The sequence below is a fragment of the Schistocerca cancellata genome, chromosome 5 (assembly GCF_023864275.1).
Source record: "Schistocerca cancellata isolate TAMUIC-IGC-003103 chromosome 5, iqSchCanc2.1, whole genome shotgun sequence".
Taxonomy (NCBI): Eukaryota; Metazoa; Arthropoda; class Insecta; order Orthoptera; family Acrididae; genus Schistocerca; species Schistocerca cancellata.
In genome coordinates, this window is record NC_064630.1 from 358,209,423 (window position 1) to 358,234,764 (window position 25,342).

At 42.2% G+C, this 25,342-nt stretch overlaps 1 protein-coding gene across 4 annotated transcripts in view; it reads right to left on the minus strand.

The window, feature by feature from the left end:
* Positions 1-25,342, minus strand: part of LOC126187507 (protein spire) — an 806,238-nt gene that overhangs the window by 235,338 nt on the left and 545,558 nt on the right. For 3 of the 4 annotated variants that reach the window (XM_049928627.1, XM_049928628.1, XM_049928625.1), the window contains 2 exons: positions 9,800-9,920; positions 6,932-7,006 (listed from right to left, as the gene is read on the minus strand). In XM_049928627.1, the coding sequence (XP_049784584.1) occupies positions 6,932-7,006; positions 9,800-9,920 (196 nt within the window). The remainder of the gene's footprint in view (positions 1-6,931; positions 7,007-9,799; positions 9,921-25,342) is intronic. The other variant, XM_049928629.1, reaches the window with a different exon arrangement.

Sequence of the window (25,342 nt, forward strand, 5' to 3'; positions counted from 1 at the left end):
GTTTTCATGAGCAATAAAAAGGACGGAAATGATGTTTATGTTCATCTCTGTTCCAATTTTCTGTACAGGTTCTGGAACTCACGGAACCGAGGTGACGCAAAACTTTTTTTGATGTGTGTACCTTGGTGTAACAAATAGTGAGTAAATGAAAGGAAACGAAAGGGAATGATTATATAGGTTCAGTCGTACGTAAAGAAAGTGGCAGACTCTTAGGATACTGGAAAAATTCAATACAAAGGAGATCGCTAAAAAACACTCGTGTGGCCTACCTTACAATACTGCTCCAGTGTTTGGGAGCTGTACCAAATAGGATCAACGAAGGATATTGTAGGTATACAGAGAATGGCGGCAAGGATGGTCGCAGATTTCTTTGACTTACGAAGGAATGTCACTGAAATGCCGGAAAGCCCGAAGTGGCAGACACTTGAAGACTGACGCAAACACTCCCATGAAAATCTACTTGAAAGTTCACGGAAACGAGCATGAAGTGTGGAATCTAGGCATATATTACAACCCCCTACGTATCGCTTTCGTAGGGATTCCTAACACGACGCAGACCATTTTTTTCTTCCCGCGCTCCATATGAGATTGGAACGTGAACAAACCATAATACGGGTACCACGGGAAGTAGCCTCCACCATGTATTTCACAGTGGCCCGTATGTTGTGGACACAGCTTAGGACTAGTATTTAGCTCATAGGGGACTCACAGAGGGTGGACAAAAATATGGAAACACCAGAAACATTACCATAGCTAATACAATGTATGACGACCGTCGGCATTCAAAAAAAGCTTCCATTCGTCTGGGAACGGATAAATAAAGGTCCAGTATAGTTTTCAAGCGAATACCACCAAACCTGCAAAATAGTGGCACTATGGAGGCGGACATCTCTCCTAAGTAGACCACAAAGGCTCAGTAATAACCAAATATGGTGAATGGAGGCCAGGGGAGATGTAACACATTCTCGTGCTCACAAAACCATTCTTGGGCGATGGGATATGGGAATAGGGGCCATACCGCCTTTGAACACAGCATCACCACTGAGGTACAAAAACCGTACCACGGGATGGCCCTGATCAGCCAATATTATCAAATAATCCTTGGCAGTGATGCGACTTTGCATAGTAATCATGGGGTCCTTGGAGCATCACGATATGGCGGTCCAAATCATCATCACTGAACCCCCGCCATGTTACACTCGTGAAACGTAAATTCTGCCAGAACTTGGAAGCCGTGTCAAACAAGACTCATCCGACCAAATTACTTTTATCCACTGCTCCATAATAGAACTTTTATGGCTTAGGGAACACCAAACAGTTCGGCTACCTCGTTTACGAAAGCATCTACCATACGAGCACCAATTAGCTCGCGTTCGAATTCACCTAGCTCCGACGTAATGCACTCCCACCTACACGGAACACTATTCTGGCCACGAGTGACACTTGCAACATACTGACGGCACTGCAAAGGCGCCGTTCGTGTCCAAACACAACAGCGCCACCTGCTGGCTTGGCTACCATTTGCATTTACGTTCGAGCAAGCGTTTCTCTCAGTGTCTTCACATTTTTGCCCACCCCCTGTAGTTGCGGGCAGAAGGTTTCACATACCGCTAGCACAATGGGACAGGCGACGAAAATACACGAACCAATGTCAGAGTGATCTACAGCCAACCGTTATATCATCTCTGTAGGGCATGATGAAAAATTAGTCCCTATTAACCCTTTCAAACTTGTGAAAACACATTCATAGAGCATCTCTCTTGGTTTTTAACAGGCGCCCAATATGAACACAGTTTGTGACGCGACAAACGTCAATACGTGCGTGCAATTCAATGACGCGAATGATACGAGAAGGCGCCACAGCAGCCCGCTTTGCAAATCTGTTCACTGGGTTGCCTAATCTGTTCACTGGGTTGCCTAATTGCAGGCGAGAACTAATTCAATCCGACAGTACAGAGTAGAGGGTTAACTGCGAAACTTTAAAGACAGCAGAATCTACAGGAGCTGTAAGTATAAGAATTCTGCAAAGCATTAATAGGTTTCCTTTTACCAGAGGAACGTTGATATACTGTAGTAACACGCAGCAAATCCCCACTGGTTCTTTCATAACCTATAGTAAGACACAGATGTCCCAATGTTAGTGAAACGCGTAGTATGTGATGAAATCCAGATTGCTGCTATTGTAGTTTAATGATGTATTTATTGTGATTAATTCATTTCGCCTAGATTGCCATCTTAGACCATCTACGAAAGTTAGATAATTTTTTTTATTTATTACAACGCTGATTATTCGTATTTTCGGATATACAAATTTGGTGCTTACGTCCATATATTACTAGTGGTCGCTGTCACTGTGTATTGTGTTACAGCCAATCTGGACAACTTTGGAACCGTTTTCACCATTTTTTGAAAATAATGGACAAAATAAATTACACATCACAACAGACATTGTAACATCTTACATCTATAGTTACTGAATGGTTGGAACAGTGAAAATGTACACTAACTACGCCCTATTAGAGTAAAATATCAATTTTTATGCTGGTAAAGCGTTACACTGTCATTCAGGATAACTTTACGCCAGCCTAAAAATTTCCTATATCTAATGCTCTGGGAAAACTTAGATGGTGCTACAGGGAAATTCGGTGTTAGTAAAAAATAAAAACAGGATTAGTTCAGCACTGCAGATTTACTTTGAAATATCATCATATTTGTACTGATCTGACATTGTTCAACTTAAATCTCTGTCGCCAGAAGCTCTCTCCATAGGCAATGCAACTGAATGATAGCCACAAGATTATGAGCTTGTATGAAGTTGGAAAGACAAGTGAAATACCAGCTGGAAATCAAGCACGCAATAAAACTGTTACTTTTAGTACAAAAGAATGCAAGTAGGTGGAGCAGCAGTCTCTTGAAACATGTGGTAACTGGTACAAAAATACGCTGACTAGTAAAAAGTTGCCCTGATAAGACTGTAAATGTGGTATAGATTTAGGACTCTTACGCTATAAGCTGTTTTCTGGTTTGCTCCTGTTGTTAATCGTCCTTTTTTGTAATTTTTATAATCTGACGTTTTATTATCAGATCTGACAGACTGACATTTGTGAAACAATGAAAAATCCATGATGGAATGTAACAATGTAACTGGACTGACATTTGTGACGGTTGTCAAAAGATTCTATATGGTTCAGTTGCTATAGCGTGTTGATATCCGTTTGGACTGTGTGTACGATCTTTGTAATCGACAAGTCCATGGGTATTTGCGTGTGACTATTAGTCATCTTTGGTTAGGAATTCAGCAAAATTTTGTATGAAATGTTTATATTTCAAATTCGTTTATTCATTTAAAATGTTGTCAGGACGTCGAATTTTGTTATGTAGATTTCTATATCTTCTATTATGTTCACTGTTAACGATTAACAATAGGTGCAAACCACAAAAAAGCATATAGCTTAGGAGAGCTAAACATATACAAAGTTGTAAAACAATACTGAGTGAAAGTGACCACTGATTATATACGGACTAAGTACCAATTCTCTATATCTGAAAATGCAACTAACCAACGTTATATAAAATAAAATATAGTCTTCGACGCTGCTGGCCCACTGGATCGTATAACTAGTGGACGAGTTACGTGGAATCTATTTAATTATGAAGAGTGCTAATATTTTATTGGCTCTTATTATCAAGTCACCAATTACGGACTACGTTTGCATTGTTAGAGAGGAATTCTTGATCTAAACAGACATAAATTGCGTCGAAGTACGAACATGGAGCTATCGCGAATCTAACAGTAGTATCCGTTACACCATCACTGGTCTCCAGGCAGCATCAATGGAAGGCGCAGCGAAGTACGAGTGAATACTGTGTCCAAAAAAAAAGTGCGTACCGCGTTGAAACCTGAAACCGGTCTTACGCGGCCGCGCATATCTCGAAAAAGAAGAGGCAGACAGCGCACAGACGGTAACGGTCAGGCCACCTTCGACAAACCTGTCTCCTCGGACACAAGAGTCGCATTTCGTCTGTAAAAAGGATGGACGTCCTTCGCAATCCATGCATACCGAAAGGCAGGTTGCCGTGTGCTACTTCACGAAAGATTTCGCAAGGAAGAAGGTGTAGGCGAGTAGCCCGCAACATATAGCTCTACTGTGATCGTCTTCAGTAATTAGTTTAATTACTGCAGAGCAGAGGGGAGGGGAGGGAGTAGCACATGGGAAAATGGAAAGAGCTGTTGGTTCGACAGAGATAGGAACTAGGAAGACGAGGATCAGAGAGAGAGAGAGAAAGAGAGAGAGAAAGAGAGAGAGAGAGAGAGAGAGAGAGAGAGAGAGAGAGAGAGAGGATTGTGACTGTAGTGCTTTCCCCATTAAAACAACCGTTATCATGAACCGAAAATCCAATTTGTAGGCTGACTAAGTATCTATTTAGAAGAGACCGTTCATTAGGTTGAAAACCTATCAGAAATAGCATTTATAAAGAACGGACGTAATATCTAACTCATGCAAATTATTTTAGGACAGTTTTTACGAGAACAAATGGTTCAAATGGCTCTGAGTACTATGCGACTTAACTTCTGAGGTCATCAGTCGCCTAGAACATAGAACTAAGTAAACCTAACTAACCTAAGGACATCACACACATCCATGCCCGAGGCAGGATTCGAACCTGCGACCGCAGCGATCGTTCGGTTCCAGACTGTAGCGCCTAGAACCGCACGGCCACTCCGGCCGGCTTTACGAGAACATACAATCTTTCATAGCAATCACTGTTTTTCTGGTATATAGTAGTTTGTGGCGGGGAAAAAAATAAACGGCAAACAATGCTGCTAAAAACGAAGAAACGTAATAATTTGCACCGGAGTTTTAGTGTGGGTAGTTATCAAACCGTAATTATTTCAAGTCTGAAGAGAGTATTCTGTTTCGAAACTATTTTTTTTTCTTAAAACAAGCAAATTTTCTCCTTCGCACCTGTAGAACACACAGCTTCCATACATAGTTTCAAGGTAATATTTTGCTGTCTAAAACATGGCCCAATGTGTTATGCTCACCTTCGGACGATGAAAACATTTTTCATAAGAGATAGTAATGTACATCTGCAACTCATCACTTGTTCTATTATTTTTTTTAGTGTCCATTTCCGGCGAAACTGTGTTAAGATTTTTGTACGATGACGATTCTGAACTGCTCGCGAAACACAGATCAGAAGGCTTAGTAAGCTCGAGTATCTCGAGGTTCCAAAGTATAATCAGTATGAACTTCATACAATGGATAAAATTATAACACTATGGACATTCTGAGATTATTTACAGCTTTTAAAGAAGAATATCTTTCTCAGATTATAAATATCACCCGTATTTTTATACACCATACATACACTACGTGCAACAGGTCCCGTTAACTTCTCGCAAATTGTCTGTCTTTGTTATGGTATTAGACTTGTGTATTAATTACAAACATGTAATCAATCAAATGCTTTATTTGCTCACCTAGATAAAATAGACGGAAAAAACAATCTTTTCAACAGCCGTAATGCCTTTTATCTTACAAACGCATCAAGAAATGCCCAGATTGCTTAATGGAATGATAAAGCACAAGCCTGACGTAGTTGTGCGGAAATTATTATTAGGCGTCGACCATAATGGAAGTTTGATGTCAACCAAATGGCATTGGACAACAGTACACGATAAGCAGTGTAGTAAAGCCAAGCTGCAGTGCTAACAGGCGGCTTTATAGCTAATTAACCATCGTAAGATCTTCAAAAGTTGTTAGGGCCTTTCTTTTTCGAAAAACTTATATGAAGTCATAGTAGTCTACGTGTGGAAAATAATTGGGATATATAATATTTTTAAGAGTATTCGATAAATAAAACATGAAAAGCTTACATTCTTCAAGTAATCTGCTTTACGTAACTTAAAAATTAAGCTAAGTGCACTCTCAGCTATTATCGATAAACCGCCCAGATGTTAATTTATTTGCTGACTTGGGATATGATAGATACTATTGCGCGGAACGGTTTAAGATCATTATCTGCGATATTTTCTTGAAGTAGTAAGAAATCTTTTCAAGTGTATTCAATTAATATGTACTTCAAACGCAATATCGATTTCTCCTCCGTGTCCGAAACAGCTGGTGTTAACGCGCGTAATAACAATTTTGTACACATCAATTTGTTGGCATTATTATGACACAAAAATGTAAATAGAATCAGTCTTTGGAATCGGCACTCACCTGCCATTCTTTATGAATTTTGTAACTAAATCTAAAGCAGCAATATTAGTGAAAACTAGTATCAACAACGTACTAACCACAAATATTTCAGAGAACTACTCAAGCTAAAAAAAAAATCATTACAAAAGTACTTTGAATGGTAGTTTTTAAAGGAATAATAGTATATATAGGCTAACGTAGTAAACAATCTAAGTTCATGAAAAAATACGTGGTTTATTAAACTACGCATGCTTCTGCTACGTTATAGTCATTAATACTTCTAGCATCACAGTACACGACGATGACTAGTTTCCGAAAGTATTCATACATAAAACTAGATAAAATATTTTGGTCATTTCCCGAAACTAGTATAGTTTTTAAAAAATCAGCTATTCGGCTTTCTGCTCTCTATATGCGACTAACTTCTGCAACAGACCGCGGGTTTTCTTTTTGTAAAGGCGTGCTACTAATGAGCGATTTGCTATTAACAAGTTTTAGGTGAAGTACACACGTTACGCTAAATTTAAAGTTATGTAACCTCCAAATATGACTAACAGTCTAGAGATTTAGAGCAGCTACTCATAACTACAAGACCTTCTTTATGTGGAGTCTAGTTTTATTTTGCCGGCCGTAAATACAATGCTACAATAGATCTCAGGTATTGCAGGAACTGGCGCCTAAACGATCTACTGCTTGAAGTCGCTACTAGTTGCCGGAGCGCTCACCAGATGTCGGAGTGTGCCATGGCGACAGAGCTGCCATCTCGTACCGCGGCCACCCATCAAAGGAAGCCACGGTCACTAGAGCATAATCATATTTCAGTTGTAAATTACTGGTAATTGCGTTAGCTTCAGAGACAAGAGTTATGAAATTGTGTAGAATGCAATTTCGCAGAGACTGGAAAGTTAATATACTTAGATTAAAAGGAAACAAAATGAAAAAAAGAGCAACATACGGTATTTAGCTCCGACTCCCAAATCCCTCCGTGCATGCCAACGATGAATTAGCTGACAGTACCATGTGTATATATATACTTCCAGACATCCTCGCTAATATTTCACATGATACAAAGAAGATTATTATATTTATTTAAAAACTGCAATCGTGCGACAGAAAGCTGTACTTGATAATAACATTAAAATTTGATAGAACTTACCTGCAAGAGGGATCCCATATAAAGTTTGCCAAGCAAATATGTTCTCGCGTAACCCATTTCTAAATAAAGCATTCCTCACTGGATCTTCTCATAAGAAAGGAAGCTGAGTGTGTAGCGTCCCGTCGACGACGTGGTCAACAGCGATCTAGCACAGACTCTAATGTGGGAAGGAAACTGACTGTGTCCTTTTCAAAGAAACCATTCCGTCATATGGCCTAAGCAATTTAGGGAAAGCACAGAAAATCAAAATGTGGAGGGTCGGAGGCGCATCCTAACCGTCGTCCTTCCTAATGTGAATTCAGTGTCTTCATGACTACACGGTACAGCTGGCTTTCTCAAAACGCATTTCCAAACATACCACACTTCGCTGCAACTTCGAGAGCTAATGAAGGACTCTTAATATATTCCCAAAAATAGGAAAATATTAACAGCGATTTATTTGCAGATAAGGAAATGTAACACACTTTGTTGATCTGAGGTCTGACTTGGGTGCATCATCTTTTCTTCACTTTTTCATTCTGACGGCTGGGAGCGATCCCCTGTCAGGTCATAATGACGACACGTTGCAGTTTGTGGAGTAATCGTATCGCACCTCACAAAGAAAAATTACTGACCAGGGGAGGCCACAAGGTTCAGATCACGGATTTACTTCAAGCTATGTACACTTTTAATATTCAATTAGGACAACATAATGTGCAAATAGTAAGACTACGTCGCTGGGCACGAGCAAGCAGCGGTTGTTATGGTTCAAGCTCCGTAATCGGTGGATCGCTGCGTCGTGACTCACTTGTCTTTTCCTTTTAATTTATATTTTTTTCAACACAAAACATTTTACTTCGTACATACTATATTTGAAAGGTAATACGATAGAAATATACGTGTATTTGCAAGAACTTTTATTAAATTTCCCATGTTATTTCGCTGTTTACTAATTTTTATTATTAAAGCAAATAGTATGCCACTTATTTCTATAGACAAGTTAAAAACTCTATCAAGCGCCTTCACGCTTGTTCATATTTCATTGACGAAGAAAAGTCAACTGCTGCTCTTTTAGATGCAATTAAACTACATTAAATCGTACATCGCCAATTCTCGGTACCTATATTTAAGAAAATGTAGTGTTTCGCATGGTTTGCACCAAATTGTCGGAAGAAAAACAGGTTTTTGAAAATGCCGACAAGCTTTGTCTTTCCGTAGAAATTCTGAAGATTCCTTGAGTATGCGAAAAAACTGCGTTCATTCGATATGGTAGTTGACGTTTTAATTTGTTTTCCGTGTCTGTATGAAAAAATGTGAGTATCAGCCTGCAACCTGTAAAATAGAAAGCACATCCTACGATTAATCGTAAATTACCCTCATATTCTGGCATTTTGTAACTCACTGTATTATTTAATGAAGTTATTGACACTTTTGTTTATAGTTGTTCGACTTGGGCTTTGCAAGCCCGTGCCTCGTCATTGAAACCTGTGTCTGCAGATTGAAGTGACCAGGTGCAGAGCAGTTCTCGGTACCTTACACAATTCAGGTATAAGGGATTTCGGAATTCACCACAGGTACTCTGTTTCAGGAAAACTTCATGTCTTTGGGCGTTTACTTGTCGACAGTCACAAATGAAATATTTGTTGTGATAATAATAACTAGTATACAACCAAAAACTACTGAAAACTCAATAAAAATTTATGCAAATAAGCGTGCCTTTTCATCATGTTGCCTTTGAAATGAGGTATGTATGAAATAATATGACTAGTGTTGAAAAAAATATGAATTAAACACAACAGAAATGGGACTCGATCCAGTGATCCATCGATTACGGAGCCTGAACGCATGTCACGTGACTGCCGCCGTCTTGTGCTCGAGGTCACAGCGCACCAGTGCATCACTGGAGCGTAAAAATTCTCCTGCGATTTCTTGAAATCGTTGAAGTAGTACGCCTTGTTGCGTATTATGTCCTAATGGGCTTCTGAAAGTGTACAAAGTCTGGAGTAAATGCGGGATCCCAACGTCGTGGCCTGACCTCGTGAGATGAATACCGCATCAAGTATGCCTAAGGAAACATACTACAGAAGGGGATGCTGCCTACAAAACTACTGCAACAGAAAACTGTTATAAAATTATCAGAATCCACACACTAAATGGATGGTAATTATTTGTCAGCGCGCGCGCACGTTTGTGTGTGTGTGTGTGTGTGTGTGTGTGTGTGTGTTTTAATGGCATAAAAATAGGACTAATATTGCACAGCTACTGTAAATGATTTTCTGAAAAATGCTCCGCTAATACATTTGAAGTGTGTACCATAAGCAAATCCAAGTGTATGTAGAGCAAAAGAGGAAAGATTGGCGGGTGGCAATGCAACACACAGTACATATGAGAGAGATAACGACGTGACTCGTTCCCTGCGTGTGTGCTAAGTAAGGTAGGTAGGTAGGCAGGTACTCACTCCTCTTCTTGAGGTGGGACAGGGACGGCCGCAGGTGGCAGCCGCGCTTGATGGACTCCATCAGCAGCTCCCTGGGCGTGCACTGCCTGCTGCGGGGCGGCGGCAGCTTCCGCTCGGACGCCTGGAACACACGGACTTCTGCTAAGCTGTGCGCCACACACGAGTACCAGCACAACCGTTGCCATCACAAGATGGCGGAGGAGGAGGAGACGACAACGACACAGACGTCTTCAGGCCACGAGTGGCCTACCGGGACCATCCGACCGCCGTGCCATCCCCAGTGGAGGATACGGATAGGAGGGGCGTGGGGTCAGCACACCGCTCTCCCGGTCGTTAAGATGGTATTCTTGACCGAAACCGCTACTATTCCGTCGAGTAGCTCCTCAATTGGCATCACGAGGCTGAGTGCACCCCGAAAAATGTTAACAGCGCATGGCGGCCTGGATGGTCACCCATCCAAGTGCTGACCACGCCCGACAGCGCTTAACGTCTGTGATCTCACGGGAACCGGTGTATCCACTGCGGCAAGGCCGTTGCCCACGAGACAGAAGAAGAAGAAGAAGAAGAAGAAGAAAAAAACAAAGGAAGAAGGAACAAATACTTAACGAAAGGCATAAACCCTGCTGTTTCTTCGGTGTTTAACAGGAGCTATCGGAAGCAAACTATCTGGAAGACATATTAACATTTGCGCTAAATCTTCCACAGAAATTCCCGTATACCAATGGTAGTCATCATAGTATCTTTCGCCCATTAGTGGGCGTTCGAGCTGTCATAGTCGGTAGTAGGAATTTTTGAAATATTTTCATTAGCTTTTCGTAAAATTTTGACAAAGTATTTGGTAAGTGATTATTATTATTATTATGCATTATAACTTGCTGCAAATCTGCTGTATAAATTTTATTAAGTAAAGCAACTTCACTACTTTATAAATCACGATCAGTGTGGAGCCGGTGGTCAGTTAAAGAATTTCACCACAAACAGAGATACAAAAGTGGGCAGTAGGTAGACATGGTTCACTACCCCTGAGGGCAATTCGAGTGTGAGCCAACCCGGCGAATCACAGGCGAGTTGAAAAATTGTAGGGGCGTCCAAGTGATAAATTTATATACAGGGTGTATCACAATCAGTAGGCTGGAAGTATACGATAACACAAGGGAATATGTTCAAGCAAACTTGGTATCGCAAACGAGCCAGTTGTGAGATAGTCGCGAATGTGTGCTTACGAGCTGCCAGACTTCAATTTTTTTCCCCAGTTAGTATTACTTTCCAATGACGAATCCATCTCACTGGGCTGAGATTTCGCCTAAGCCTAATCTTAACAAGAAGTACAATACTACTTACACTATTTATTTGTTACAATTCACTGTGCACTCGTGCCTCTAAATGGTTCAAATGGGTCTGAGCACTATGGGACTTAACATCTGAGGTCATCAGTGCCCTAGAACTTAGAACTACTTAAACCTAACTGACCCAAGGACATCACACACATCCATGCCCGAGGCAGGATTCGAACCTGCGACCGTAGCAGTCGCGCGGTTCCGGACTGAAGCGCCTAGAACCGCTCGGCCACCGCGGCCGGCCTCGTGCCTCTGAAAGAGGGTATTCACAGTGTCGTTCTTACATTTGGAGCGGTACTGATACTTCTCTACATTGAGTACGAATTCTTTCAAACATCTCCGGACCATATCGCACATGTTGACAACAATGTACAATGCACTACTCCAGTATTTCATACGTAGTAGCAGGAGTGCTGTACTCAGACAGAAAAATCTAGACGATTGATGTCACGTGACCTTGGCGACCAAGATATGGGTTGAGCTGAACCCAAGCATACTGCCACGTTACGTATTTTCTTCTATCTTCTATCAACAACAAAATGTGCCAATCAAGCAAGTACCACATTTCCCGACGTTGCGCAAAGTGAGGTAGCCGTAAGGGAAGGAGAGGGAGGGGGGTTCGTTTTCCTCGCGCGTACCATCTATAGCGCCTGCAAACCCTGCACCTGCCATGCCCCTAGGGAAACACGGTTGCCTAGCCGCCCCTAGAGACGACAACCTGACGCGCCACTGTGTGTGTGTGTGTGTGTGTGTGTGTGTGTGTGTGTGTAGGCGCGCGCGCGCGCGCGCCTCGCATTGGACGGAACAGTGTGAACATGCGTTTACAAGCTGTGGAAAGCAACAAGGAACATTTCCGACATCAAAAGCTGTTTTTCTATCATAAAGGGAAAACCGCCTCACAATGCCAGCAGAAGATTTGCGCTGTATACGGGGACGATGCAGTAAGGGCTCGAGCATGTCTAAGATGGTTTAATCGATTTAATGCTGGGAATTTCGCCCTAACAGCCAAACCGCGATACGGACTGCCAATAGTTACGTACATAGAACGGTTTTATGACATAATAGTCTACAATCCACGAATGGCACAACAAGGGTGTTGTCACTCGAGCTCAGTGTCTGAAGAAGCGGGGTTATGTAAATATTCGCGATGTATAGATTCATCACGAACTGAGTGAAGCGACCTTGATTCAGCGCGTGTCTATCTATTACTCCTTATTGAGACGCAATCAAAATGCTCCTTTGCTGGAACGGCTGGCAACTGGAGAAGTGGATCGTGTAAAACAACGCCCGGAATAGTAAATCGTAGCGCACGACAGGACAGCCACCACTTTCGGTCCCTAAGCCACGGCTGCCTCCGACAAATGTTCCGCTATGCATCTGATGGGATCGCAAAGGCTTCCTATATTACGAACTTCGTCCGAATAAGACTACCGCTTCCAAGAAATATTGTTCACGGTTGGATTGTCTCAAAAAACGACGAAGGGACTGGAGACACGATCTCGTCTTTCACCACGATAACGCCAGACCACATACCTCTATGGTAACCCGTCAAAAGCTGCGTTCTGTTGAGTGGGATGTGTTACTCCAACAGACTTATTTGCCAGACATTGCCCCTTCCAACTTTTATCTTTTCCGTTCCCTGCAGAACGGCCTGAATGACAAACGCCTCACCTCCTTGGAGGACTGCTGCCTTAACCTCCAAGAGTCATCAACTTTAAAACTCCACATTTTAGAGGAATGGTATTTATAAGCTTAGAGAGAACTGGCAATTTATTGTCAACAATAATGGCGTATACAGCAGAAAATAAGCACTTTGTTTAAAAAAACGATCTGACTTATTTTGTTATATTGTGCGCGGCCTTGCGTATGAAAGTATGTAAGCAGACAGGCATGCAACCACGCTGTCGTAGCTGTGCTGCGGGAAGGTGTGTTCCCAGGCGTTCTTCGTGATTGCACTGTTAACGAAAGGCGAACGAACTTGTGAGATAACCCAATAAATATTGTGTGGCTCACGGCTTAGAGCAAATATTTCATAAGACGACACTTCACTTCAGTGATGGGCGGGTCAGCTTAAGCTCGTGCTGTCGCCAGTAATCCAACATAAATCCACCACGTTAAAAGCGTGAACGCTACTGTTCAGCTAAGGAGGGGGATTATTATATTCATTTAGTGAGTAAAATGACATACATCAGAAAAAGCCAAAGGAAAAACAACTGATGGTGCCAAATGATACGTCATGTCGCTTGCGTGGAAAAATGTTTTTGAATGGGCCTTGTTTGTGGTCCACTGCACTAGACACCTTCAGAATAGCTCCTGTCTCCGTTGAGTTATTTTCTATCCGCCCCGCTGCAGAAGATATAATACAGAGTGCACATATAGGGTGACAGTTATTGCTCTATATGAAAAAAAACATTAATTAGTTACAAACTACGACGTACACACCTCCATTCAACATGATAACGTCACTATAGATATTCGGATTTAGGTTATGACACGTTCCTGTACTTCCGCCACAGTGATGATACAGTAGCAACCAGAAAACTGCACGTGCGCCGTACTGTGTCCTCTCCCACCGAGACGCAGATACAATCATAGCGCCGATCCGAACCACCGGTATGCACGCAGCCACCTTACAAGGTGGACGCACTCAAACAGTCTAGCAAACACTATGTGTCAGTATTAAGAGGCGCTACGAGTTTCTAAGAGCAACGAACCCACTGCAGCTCATTGTCGATTCTGCGTGAAGAAGGAAACGGAATTCTATGTTTAAAATGTTCTAGGGGCGGCTGCTTTTCTAGCTAAGTGTTCTGAGCATTCCTTCTAGCAGCTAGCACGCCGTCGAGGCGGGGAGTAATACCGAAATGACTGAAAGAAGCAGCTCAGCTATGCGGAAGGCGAGTGTGGCGAAGGAGGAGGTGAATGGAGTCGACGTTTACAACGGGAAATAAGTACAAGATGACAATTCTTGAAGTACATGAAATAAAACCGTCATAACGACTAAATGGTTTGCGTTAGGAAGTTCAAACTGCACGGGTGGCCGCCTGGCATGATGGGAATTACTATGCGCATCTATGGTTTGGTTTAGCGACGAGGGTGACTTATTTGGATGGGTTCGTCAATAAGCAAAATTGGCGCATATGGGGGACTGAGAATCCGCATTTCACGATCTAGAAATCTCTTCACCCTCAACGGGTGACTGTGTGGTGTGCAATGTCCAGTCACGGAATAATCGGTGTGATACTCCTTGATGGCACGGCGACTACCGTACGGTACGTGAAGGTTTTGGAAGGTGATTTCATCCTCATTATCCAAAGTGATACTGATTTCGACAAGACGTGGTTCATGCAAGGTGGACTCGACCTCATCGAAGCAGGGGAGTGTTTGATGTCCTGGAGGAGGATGTCCTGCCTGTGGGATACCCAGAGGACACTGGCATGGGCCTCGACTGGCCGCTATATTCTCCGGATCTGAACACACGCGACTCCTTTCTGTGGGGCTATATTAAAGACAAGGTGTACAGAAATAACCTCAAAACCATTACCGAGTTGGAAACAGCCATTCAGGAAGTCTTCAACACCACCGGTGTTCAGACACTTCAGCGGGTCATGCAGAATTTCGCTATTCGTCTCCGCCACATCATCGTCAATGATTTCAAGAATATCGAACGTGTCATAACCTAAATCCGAATATCTGTAGTGACGTTTTCATGTTGAATGGAAGTGTGCATGTCGTAGTTTGTAACTAATTTATGTTTTTTTTCATATAGTGCAATAACTGTCACCCTATATGTGCACTCTGTATTATGTCTGTGCAAATGCTGCAGCAATAACGAAAATACAATCTCTCTCTCTCTCGCGCGCACGCACACACACACACACACACACACACACACACACACACACACACACACACACACACACACACACAGTGCGTCATCCACATATTAAAGAAGCGGCAGGCGTTATTATAGATGGGGTAGACGTTCTCATGAGAGGCAGACAGACAGTTATTTTTGGAATTATTAAAGGACATGACAGAATCTGAAAATTTCAACGGAAGTACAGGACGCAATCGACAGATGTAACGGCAACTTAAGAGTACCCCAAAGGGGGTCCTTCAGGGCTGTTACTATTTACAGTATATACAAAGTGTTGTTACAAAAAGGTACGGCCAAACTTTCAGGGAACATTCCTCACACACAAATAAAGGAAAGATGATACGTGGACATGTGTCCGGAAACGCTTAATTTCCATGTTAGAGCTCATTTTAGTTTCGTCAGTATGTACTGTACTTCCTCGATTCACCGCCAGTTGGCCCAATTGAAGGAAGCTAGTGTTGACTTGGGTGCTTGTGTTGACATGCAACTCATTGCTCTACAGTACTAGCATCAAGCACATCAGTACGTAGCATCAACAAGTTAGTGTTCATCACGAACGTGGTTTTGCAATCAGTGCAATGTTTACAAATGCGGAGTTGGCAGATGCCCATTTGATGTTTGGATTAGCACGGGGCAATAGCCGTGGCACGGTACGTTTGTATCGAGACGGATTTCCAGAACGAAGGTGTCCCGACAGGAAGACGTTCGAAGCAATTGATCGGCGTCTTAGGGAGCACGGAACATTCCAGCCTATAACTCGCGACTGGGGAAGACCTAGAACGGCGAGGACACCTGCAATAGACGAGGCAATTGTTCGTGCAGTTGACGATAACCCTAATGTCAGTGTCAGAGAAGTTGCTGCTGTACAAGGTAACGTTGACCACGCCACTGAATGGAGAGTGCTACGGGAGAACCAGTTGTTTCCGTACCATGTACAGCGTGTGCAAGCACTATCAGCAGCTGATTGGCCTCCACGGGTACACTTCTGCGAATGGTTCATCCAACAATATGTCAATCCTCATTTCAATGCAAATGTTCTCTTTACGGATGAGGCTTCATTCCAACGTGATCAAATTGTAAATTTTCACAATCAACATGTGTGGGCTGACGCAATTGTGCCATCACGTCTTCAACACAGATTTTCTGTGAACGTTTGGGCAGGCATTGTTGGTGATATCTTGATTGGGCCCCATGTTCTTCCACCTACGCTCAATGGAGCACGTTATCATGATTTCATACGGGATACTCTCTCTACCTGTGCTGCTAGAACATGTGCCTTTACAAGTACGCCACAACATGTGGTTCATGCACGATGGAGCTCCTGCACATTTCAGTCGAAGTGTTCGTACGCTTCTCAACAACAGATTCGGTGACCGATGGATTGGTAGAGGCGGACCAATTCCATGGCCTCTACGCTCTCCTGACCTCAACTCTCTTGACTTTCATTTATGGGGGCATTTGAAAGCTCTTGTCTACCCAACCCCGGTACCAAATGTAGAGACTCTTCGTGCTCGTATTGTGGACGGCTGTGATACAATACACCATTCTCCAGGGCTGCATCAGCGCATCTGGGATTCCATGCGACGGAGGGTGGATGCATGTATCCTCGCTAACGGAGGACATTTTGAACATTTCCTGTAACAAAGTGTTTGAAGTCACGCTGGTACGTTCTGTTGCTGTGTGTTTCCATTACATGATTAATGTGATTTGAAGAGAAGTAATAAAATGGAAAGTAAGCGTTTCCGGACACATGTCCATATAACATAATTTCTTTCTTTGTGTGTGAGGAATGTTTCCTGGAAGTTTGGCCGTACCTTTTTGTAACACCCTGTATTATTACTAGGTGGATAAAGTCGGAAGCTTCGTGAAGCTGTTCGCAGACTATATTTTAGCCTATCAGAAAATTGCAATGCAAGAAGTCTATAGCGAAATGTAGTAAGTGCTGCAGAAGATCGGAGATTGATGCGGGGACAGGGTGTTAGCCCTGAACGAAAATAAATGTAACGTATTGCTCATAAACAGGCAAAGATGTGCATCACTGTTCGACTGCACTATTAGAGACAAACCACTGAAAACAGTAACTACCATAGAGTAGCTAGGAGTTACCGACTGACCTGACTAGATGTAGGAAAAGCAGATGCCACGCTAAGATTCATTGGAACAATCTTCAGAAAATGTGATTCAACGACGACACGACTGGCTTCGTTCAGCCGTTCCTCGAGTATAGCTCGTCCTAACTAGGTTGGATTAATGGAATAACATCAGAAAGGAGCTACCAAACCCGTCACACAAAACCACGTGGAACACAGCGGAAGGGCAATAGAAGTGACTCGGAAACTACAAAGACATTTGCATGTCGAATGCGGCGTACAAGATCTACTCAATATCTTCAACAATATAACAACGTGTCCTGCTCATGCACTTCTCCTGATGACCGAAGTCTATTCAGGAAAGAACATTCAAGTAATAACAATACTTTTGCAATAAAATGACTGACAGAAAAAAAAATCAAGGTAAAGTCGTCTCTTTTATACATTTTGAAGAAGTTTTCCATTGATTTGAATGACAGTGGCTACCCACTAAACTTCATAAAGGCATATCGTGAAACAAAAAATGTAGTAAATGCAGGAGATAAAAGAACAGATGAGATGAAAATCAGTTGAGGGGTGAGCAAGGGAGTTTCTTTTAAATCAATCTTTTAACATTTCTATTTACAAAATTCTAAACATTGGAAATCAGATACTTTAAATAAAGCAACATGAACTCCAGTTAGTAATTCGTGGGCTAAATCAAATTTATTTACAATAAGACGAAAGTGATGGCCTTTCAAGGTCGTCCAATATGCTCGAAAATACTAATTAATAAGGAACAGAACAGGTGACACATTTAAAATATTTGTGCTGCGACACAAGTTGTGATAATTATACAGGCTGTATCAAAAAGAATCATCCGATTTAAAGAAAAGCGTAACTATTATGTTATTTGAGGTATCTGCGTGAACAAAGTACTTTTGGAAAGCGCTAACTCTCTAGTTTTACATAGTTCCCGCTACGTAGCAGCAGTGTGTGCCCAAAAAAAATTGTTCAAATGGCTCTGAACACTATGGGACTTCTGAGGTCATCAGGCCCCTAGAACTTAGAACAACTTAAACCTAACTAACCTGACACTGGCCGGCGTGCAAACGTCGACGCAACACGCGCCGGACGGATATCGGGGACATGTTGAGCTGTCGACCTGCACGGCGAACCATTTTTGCGGACTCCTTGTGAAACTACGGCGGATGCTTTCGACATCTGTGTAAGACACTCGGGGACAGCCCGGCGATTTGCCTTTACACAACCAACCTATTTCTCGGAATTGTCATGACATCGTCTAATGCTCCGTGCTGTAGGATGATCCACACCATACCTAGTACGAAAGACACGCTGAATAGTTTTTATTGGCCTGGACTGCGCAAAACGTAGAGCACAAAACGCTTTTCTAGAACTAAAGTGGGCACACACTGCCGGCCCTGTGGCCGAGCGGATCTAGGCGCTTCAGTCTGGAACCGCGCGTCCGCTACGGTCGCAGGTTTGAATCCTGCCTCGGGCGTGGATGTGTGTGATGTCCTTAGGTTAGTTAGGTTTAAGTAGTTCTAAGTTCTAGAGAACTGATGACTTCAGATGTTAAGTCCCATAGAGCTCTGAGCCATTTGAACCATTTTTTTGACGTTTGTACATGAAACCGTACAAAATTCAGCTACTGCATCCTCTTCGTGATGACGACGAACAACTACATATGGACTTCCATAATTTCGTTCTTCCAAGATGGAAGATGGCACTTTTCTTCCACGCTTAGTGTTTAGTGGTGAGGCAACATTCCATTTAAATGGATAGGTGAACCGTCATAATGTGAGAATATATGTTACGGAAGAACCGCATAAAGTTGTATAACATGAGACGGCCTCTCCAACATTTAATGTGTTTTGAGTTGTTTCACGGGAAAAGATCTATAATACATTTTTCTTTGCCGAGAACACTTACAGGAGACTCATATCTCGATATGCTTTGAGAACTTTCTTTTCTCACAGCCGGAGACGGATTCGAACGGCTTCGTTTACCAACAGGATGAAGCACCGCCACACTGGCATCTGGAAGTGCGGGAATTTTTAAATCAAAGGACTACTGAACAATGGACTGGTCGCACTGAGCCAAATGATTCAGCCTTACATTACTGGCCTCCAAGGTCACCGGACCTGACTGTGTGTGATTATTTCTAGTGGAGGTTTATAAAAGACTCAGTTTATGTGCGTCCATTACCAACAACAATGAATGAACTGAGACATGGCATAACAGCAGCTAAGGAAGCTGTACCTCGAGACATCCTCGCTGAAGTTTGGGAACAGTTTATATGCCGCATTAACAGATGCCGTGCATCTCATGGGGGGTATACTGAACACCTGTGAAAAGGTATGAAAAAAACTGAGTTTCCGTTCATCAAAAAACAAAATTCATTGTATATGATCATTAGTTTCAGAAATACAGACGCGTCAAATCGGATGAGTTTTTTTTTTTTTTTTTTTTTTTTTTTTTTTTTTTTTTTTTTTTTTTTTACACGCTGTATAAATGAGAAGCTGCACATATTCCAATCAATAATGAAATAAAAAATAGAACAGCAAATATAGAACGCGAAAACATACAAAAATTTAATTTTTATGAAACTATGGTTACACCACCGAAGAATAGATACAGAAGACAGCAAAATACAGACAGCAGAGCTGAGATTATTGAGCAGAGTGAAGAGCTCCACAACAAGAGGTTTAATGATGGACGACGATGTTCAAAATTAGTTAAACGTACATGATATTAATGACGAGAAACCCGAATACAGAGAAAGAGATGGAAACAACATGCGAATCCCTAACCACAACTGGAAAGGAAGCAGATACTGTCTGTACGGAAAGTGCTGGGACTGATTTAATTCCTAGCGACGTCAGCATAGTACATACGCTTACAGCTTATACTAACAACTATAAACAACAAATGTGCATTTGACTAGTCAGTTGTGAATGCTAATGTTAAGCAGTGGACGTGCGACTGCAGTGTGTCACAAACCGCAATGGAGGAACATCACTAGATCAAAGTGTCCAATACATTCACCAAAATGTTCTGAAGACGAGAAAAGTGTGTGCAACGTTTGTCTCACACTCCTTGACAGTCGAACAAATTTATTTATTTTTTTTCTTTCATGAAAAGAACTGTTAGCTTTATTCATTTGACTGATCATTAATGGTGACGAGACTTTGGTGTTATCAGTACGAAATGACCATAAACGATGAAATGCAGAATGGGTCTTATGTTCTGCCAAGGCTGAAGAAGGTGCAAATGTGCAGCGCGAGTTGGACAACATTTCAAAGGTCTTTCTTTCGACACTTTCGCATCGTTAAACGAACGTTCTGTGCATTGTTCTGAAGTGGAGGGGGGGGGGGGGGATGAAGACTACGTTTATGCAGAAATGGTTCAAATGGCTCTGAGCACTATGGGACGTAACTGCTGAGGTCATCAGCCCTCTAGAACAGAACTACTTAAACCTAACTAACCTAAGGACATCACACACATCCATGCCCGAGGCAAGATTCGAACCTGCGACCGTAGCGCCTAGAACCGCTCGGCCACTCCGGCCGTTTATGCAGAACACCTGAGGTGTTTAAAACGACTGTCTTAACTTTTCTCTATTTTTTTATTTATCCAGTCTTGAAACTTTTTGGACTGACACGGCAGATTCAAGGAAACAAGACTACTATTAGAACTATTTTACTAGTACGACGACGACGACGACGACGACGAATACAATGAGCTTCGATCAAGCGATCGTCTTCAAGTCGCACTTTAACATTACATCACATTAAAGAAAGGTTCTTTGTCGTAAAATACATATCCTTTAGTTACAGCATGTGTCTCATACATTTGCATCACTTATCTTGTTCATTTTTCAACGATAACCAAATCCAACGATCAACATTTCATTTCGGTGTTAAGCGTACTGTCTGGCCAAAGTCGTAACCTAACCCATGATCTGAAAATGCTCGCTTGACCGAAACTATTTTCTGTGAATAAATATGGATTACAGCATGATTTCATGACGCCGTTCTTCAAATGCACTGAAGATGTGCAGCACTGTTTACAGAATATTACATGAGAAATAGAGAAGATCCAACGAAGAGCAGTGTGTTCCGTCAGGGGATTATTTATTAAGCGCGAGAGAGTTAAGACATGTTCACCAAACTCCTCGGGTAAACCGTACAAGAGAGACTTTGTTGAACGCGAAGGTGTTTTTTGTTAAAATTCCGAGCGCGTACGTTCACGAAAGAGTAGGACAACGTATTAATTCCCTCCACTTACATCTCGCGAGGAGAAAAATCAGAAACTGCAGCGCATAACGAAGCTTAAGGACATTTCGGCAAATAGTACAGGGATAGACGGGGGCGAGAAAAATGATAATGCTATCCTGGAGTACTCATCGCCACACAGCGTAAGGTCGCTTACTGAGTGTAGGTGGAGACGTCGAAAATGGGAAAATGTCTACTTAAGCGCACAGAACAGAGATAGCGCCTGGCGTCTATGCTTCACTGTCGAACGAGCAGGTCATGAGTGCAGCATTCACTATAGGGAAAACTCGTTGAACCGAAGAAACTAGCTTTTGTTACGCTTAGTTTCCTTACTAAATAAGAATAGCTTGGGAGTGCTCAAGCAAATCGTGACAATAACGGGTCTTTGTAAGTGTGGTGTAGACAACACCTGCACCTCAAGCATTAACAGTTTCTGAACTTTTTACCGCGCTACAGCCTACATAATTAAGATACATAAATATTAAGAACATAATTAATAGTAATTATTATTAAGAACTGGACCACGCTCCTACCGAAATGCTACTGAGCCAGCCCAGTCGGTTCGTGCCTAATTAAGGGATAGACACATGGAAGTGAAAATGCTGCTGACGTGAATAAAATCTCTCCGAAAGAAATTATGCAACTGCAATAGCCTTACGAGGGTCGCGAACGGAATCCTGTGCGGAATCTTTTGTCCTCTATTATGGCTCCATTAGGGGCATTCAATTATTTTGTTGGGCTTACCATCAAAATCATCTGACAACCAGCAGCGTGCGCTGGAAACTCCGCTAAGAGACTGCAGAGCAATGTTTAACCGATGGGGTAGTATCAGTAACTAAACCACACCATGTAATATTTCATCCTTTTTGTACTTAGCTTTTGCTTTCATAGCTTCCATTATGTTGTACAATGTAGTATACAAGAATGTGCAGTGCAGAATTTAGAAGTTGAAGGTCAGGCATAGTGAATGCCTTTACCAGTGAAATAAATTACAAACGTGTAAGTGGGAGGGCAGTAGGAAACGAGGCACACCGTCTTGCAAAGTAAAAGTCAAAACTATCCAGTGTTTTGACTTTCTTTTATGAATAAACCTTTGTAATAGGTACCTACTGCCAACAATACACTTAAGTGAAAGAACAGTTTGGTCAGATTTAGACATATTATTTTGTTAAGTTCAGGTACATTAGAGTGCTTTCGATATTCACATTTTTTTGTAGTTTTAACTTTGGCAGCTAACATGGGGAATGACGAAATGAATTAAAGGAACAACTCTACCGGAAGCTTTTAGAACTAAGTGCCGTCTGGCAGTTTAGGATGCAAGGACAATAGCTGCGAAACAGCAAAATAGTTTTGCGATTACATTTCAAAAAGCTCAAATGCACTTTCTACGAGTTACGTGTTCTGACTTTCTACTCAATTGATACGTGTATCTGAGACGCGGGTAAGGATGTGTGATCGGTAATTTTTTCCTGGGGGATGAAGAGGGGGGGAGAAGCAGCAGTTTCCCTCGTCTGCCCCATTGCTTGATAGGCCCTTGGACCAGCGGAATGGGTACCATCAACTGGAAGTAATGCCGGAAGAGCAGCCACATAGAATCTTGTTATGCCAATTGATCACTATCGATAGTTGTATACGCCTTAGGACTTCAAAATCGCGGCGGTGTTGTTAGCCTAATTGACGCTTATCGAAGAACGTGCGAATATATGGCGATCCAGGTGAAAGTAAACACACACTGCTGAAGCAGCCTACCGCCACGGTATAGCAATACAGGAACTGAGCGTCCCTTACAAGCTTTTCCTCGTTCGGAATACAGGTGGACCGTACATGTAAGCGACATCGCCGTTACAGAATATCGTTGGACGCCATCGCGAGAGAAAGTCACGAACACGACGATGTGGGGTATTGTATCGCGGTTTCACCACAGCGGGTTAGCGTCCTCGCCAGCGGCGAGTCTCTCGAGAAAGTGACAGTGGGTGGCTATAGGTGATCAGTACGGTAACGATTGTCAAACGAGTAGGATAGGTCAGGCGTTATAGTCAGACTGCGAAGTGAAGAGCGAACAGGCGAGTCCCCACACATTACCTACTGGTTGTCCCACAGTCTTCTATCTGCCCTTCTCCAGCGCTCCTTTTCAGGAAGTGGCGATTCAGTGCTCAGACAAGCAGTCTTTATTTTCCATTACACGTGCTAACACTATACAGATGCAGAAATTAGTTACTAATGTAACTATCACAAAAACCCCTTTATCCGTTACCCACATATATCTACAATAGTATTTCATTCTCGCGTCTACGATCACTTTATAATAAGACTTACGCACTGAAGAAGTACATGTTTTTACCGAACTGAAGTTTGTGTTACGATATACACGAGCGCCTAGTAAAAGCATGTATCGAGCGGACGTGCTAAAAATAAATGAGAGAATCGCTAATCGCTTATGGCTTATGGTGGCAAACATGTGGCTATGATAATGGAATCAAGAGAGAAATTTTATCAAGCCGAACAAGAAAACCATGCAACAGCAATCGTAGTAACTGGAGTAATCAAACAGAAGAGGCCATATTAGTTTAGCTGGACCCTTTTGGCCCATTTCTTAGAATTTTTGAAGAATGAAAAGCTACCTTGGTTACTGTCTGCAACCAACGTCTTGTCGCTATTCCCCATACCTGGAGGACTCTGAGAACGGCATGGTGACAGAGGGACCAAGACAAATTGGAAAATGACGACAGCAACAAGGACTTAACTTCAAAGAATTCATTCACATCAGTGTGGAGTTGATTTGTGAGGAAACTGAAAATATGAAACAAACCTTGGTTTTATTTACACGCAATATGATATAGGAGTCCATGTGCGATAAATTGAACTACAATGGAAAACACTTTTTAGCTAAAAGAAAGTGCTCTGGTTTATAAGTGAACTGGAGGAAGATTTCAGTGCACTACGAGGACAGTTAAGGGCTATATACACAAAACAGGGACGACTGTGTCAGTAACCAATGCGTAATAGCACAGTCTCTTAGAGACATAAAGATGAAAATCGAAATAGAGCACACACTTGTAAAAAAACTGCACTTTGCGTCTTTCAAAGACCGTTTACCATATGAAGTTCAACACGTTAAGTTACGCGTAACAATTATTTGAGAACGGTTGAAATGAATAATATTGCACATCATTATGAAATAAAAAAATAACATGTACGTCAAAGCAGTTATCACAAGGCAAATCAAGAAACTCTTCCGGAAAAGTTGCGGCAAGCAGGAAACTAAATGCGGTAACGGGTAAACGAAACGTTTCTGTAGTTATGTCAGTAAAAACGCCTACACCACAAGGGATACGCTTACCCGCAAGACAGAGTGGCATAGCGGTAAGTCGACACAACGTAGCAAAGGGGCTGCAAGGAAATGAGCTGTGGCTGTACCACATTAACAGAATGACATCCGACGTCTTGTATCTCAATAGTGCCTTAAAACTTTTTAATTTGTGCTTCATTATTTCCGTAATTTCAGGACGAAAGAGATCTGTGTACGTTTTCTGGCCGATTTACATGTGATAAAAGAAATAGGATACGTAGTATTATCGTGTTGGACTATCATAATGCAGCATCTCGTCGCGGTATGGACTCAAGTCGTTGGAACTCCCCTGCCGAAATACTGAACCACGCTGCCGTTCATAATTGTGAAAGTGTTGCCGGTGCCGGATTTTTTGCACGAAATGACCTCTGGATTATGTCCCATAAATCTTCGATGGGATTCATGTCGGGCGAACTGGGAAGCCAAACCAGCCGCTCGAATTATCCAGAACGTTCGTCAAATCAGTCACGAATAATTGTGATTGTTTGCAAATATGAAGTATACAGAGAACGGGAACTCGAATGGTCACAAACTGGCCCCGTAAAAGATAGGAGTAACAGGGGGTGATGAACGTATACAGAGAACGGGAACACGAGTGATCACAAGCTTGTTT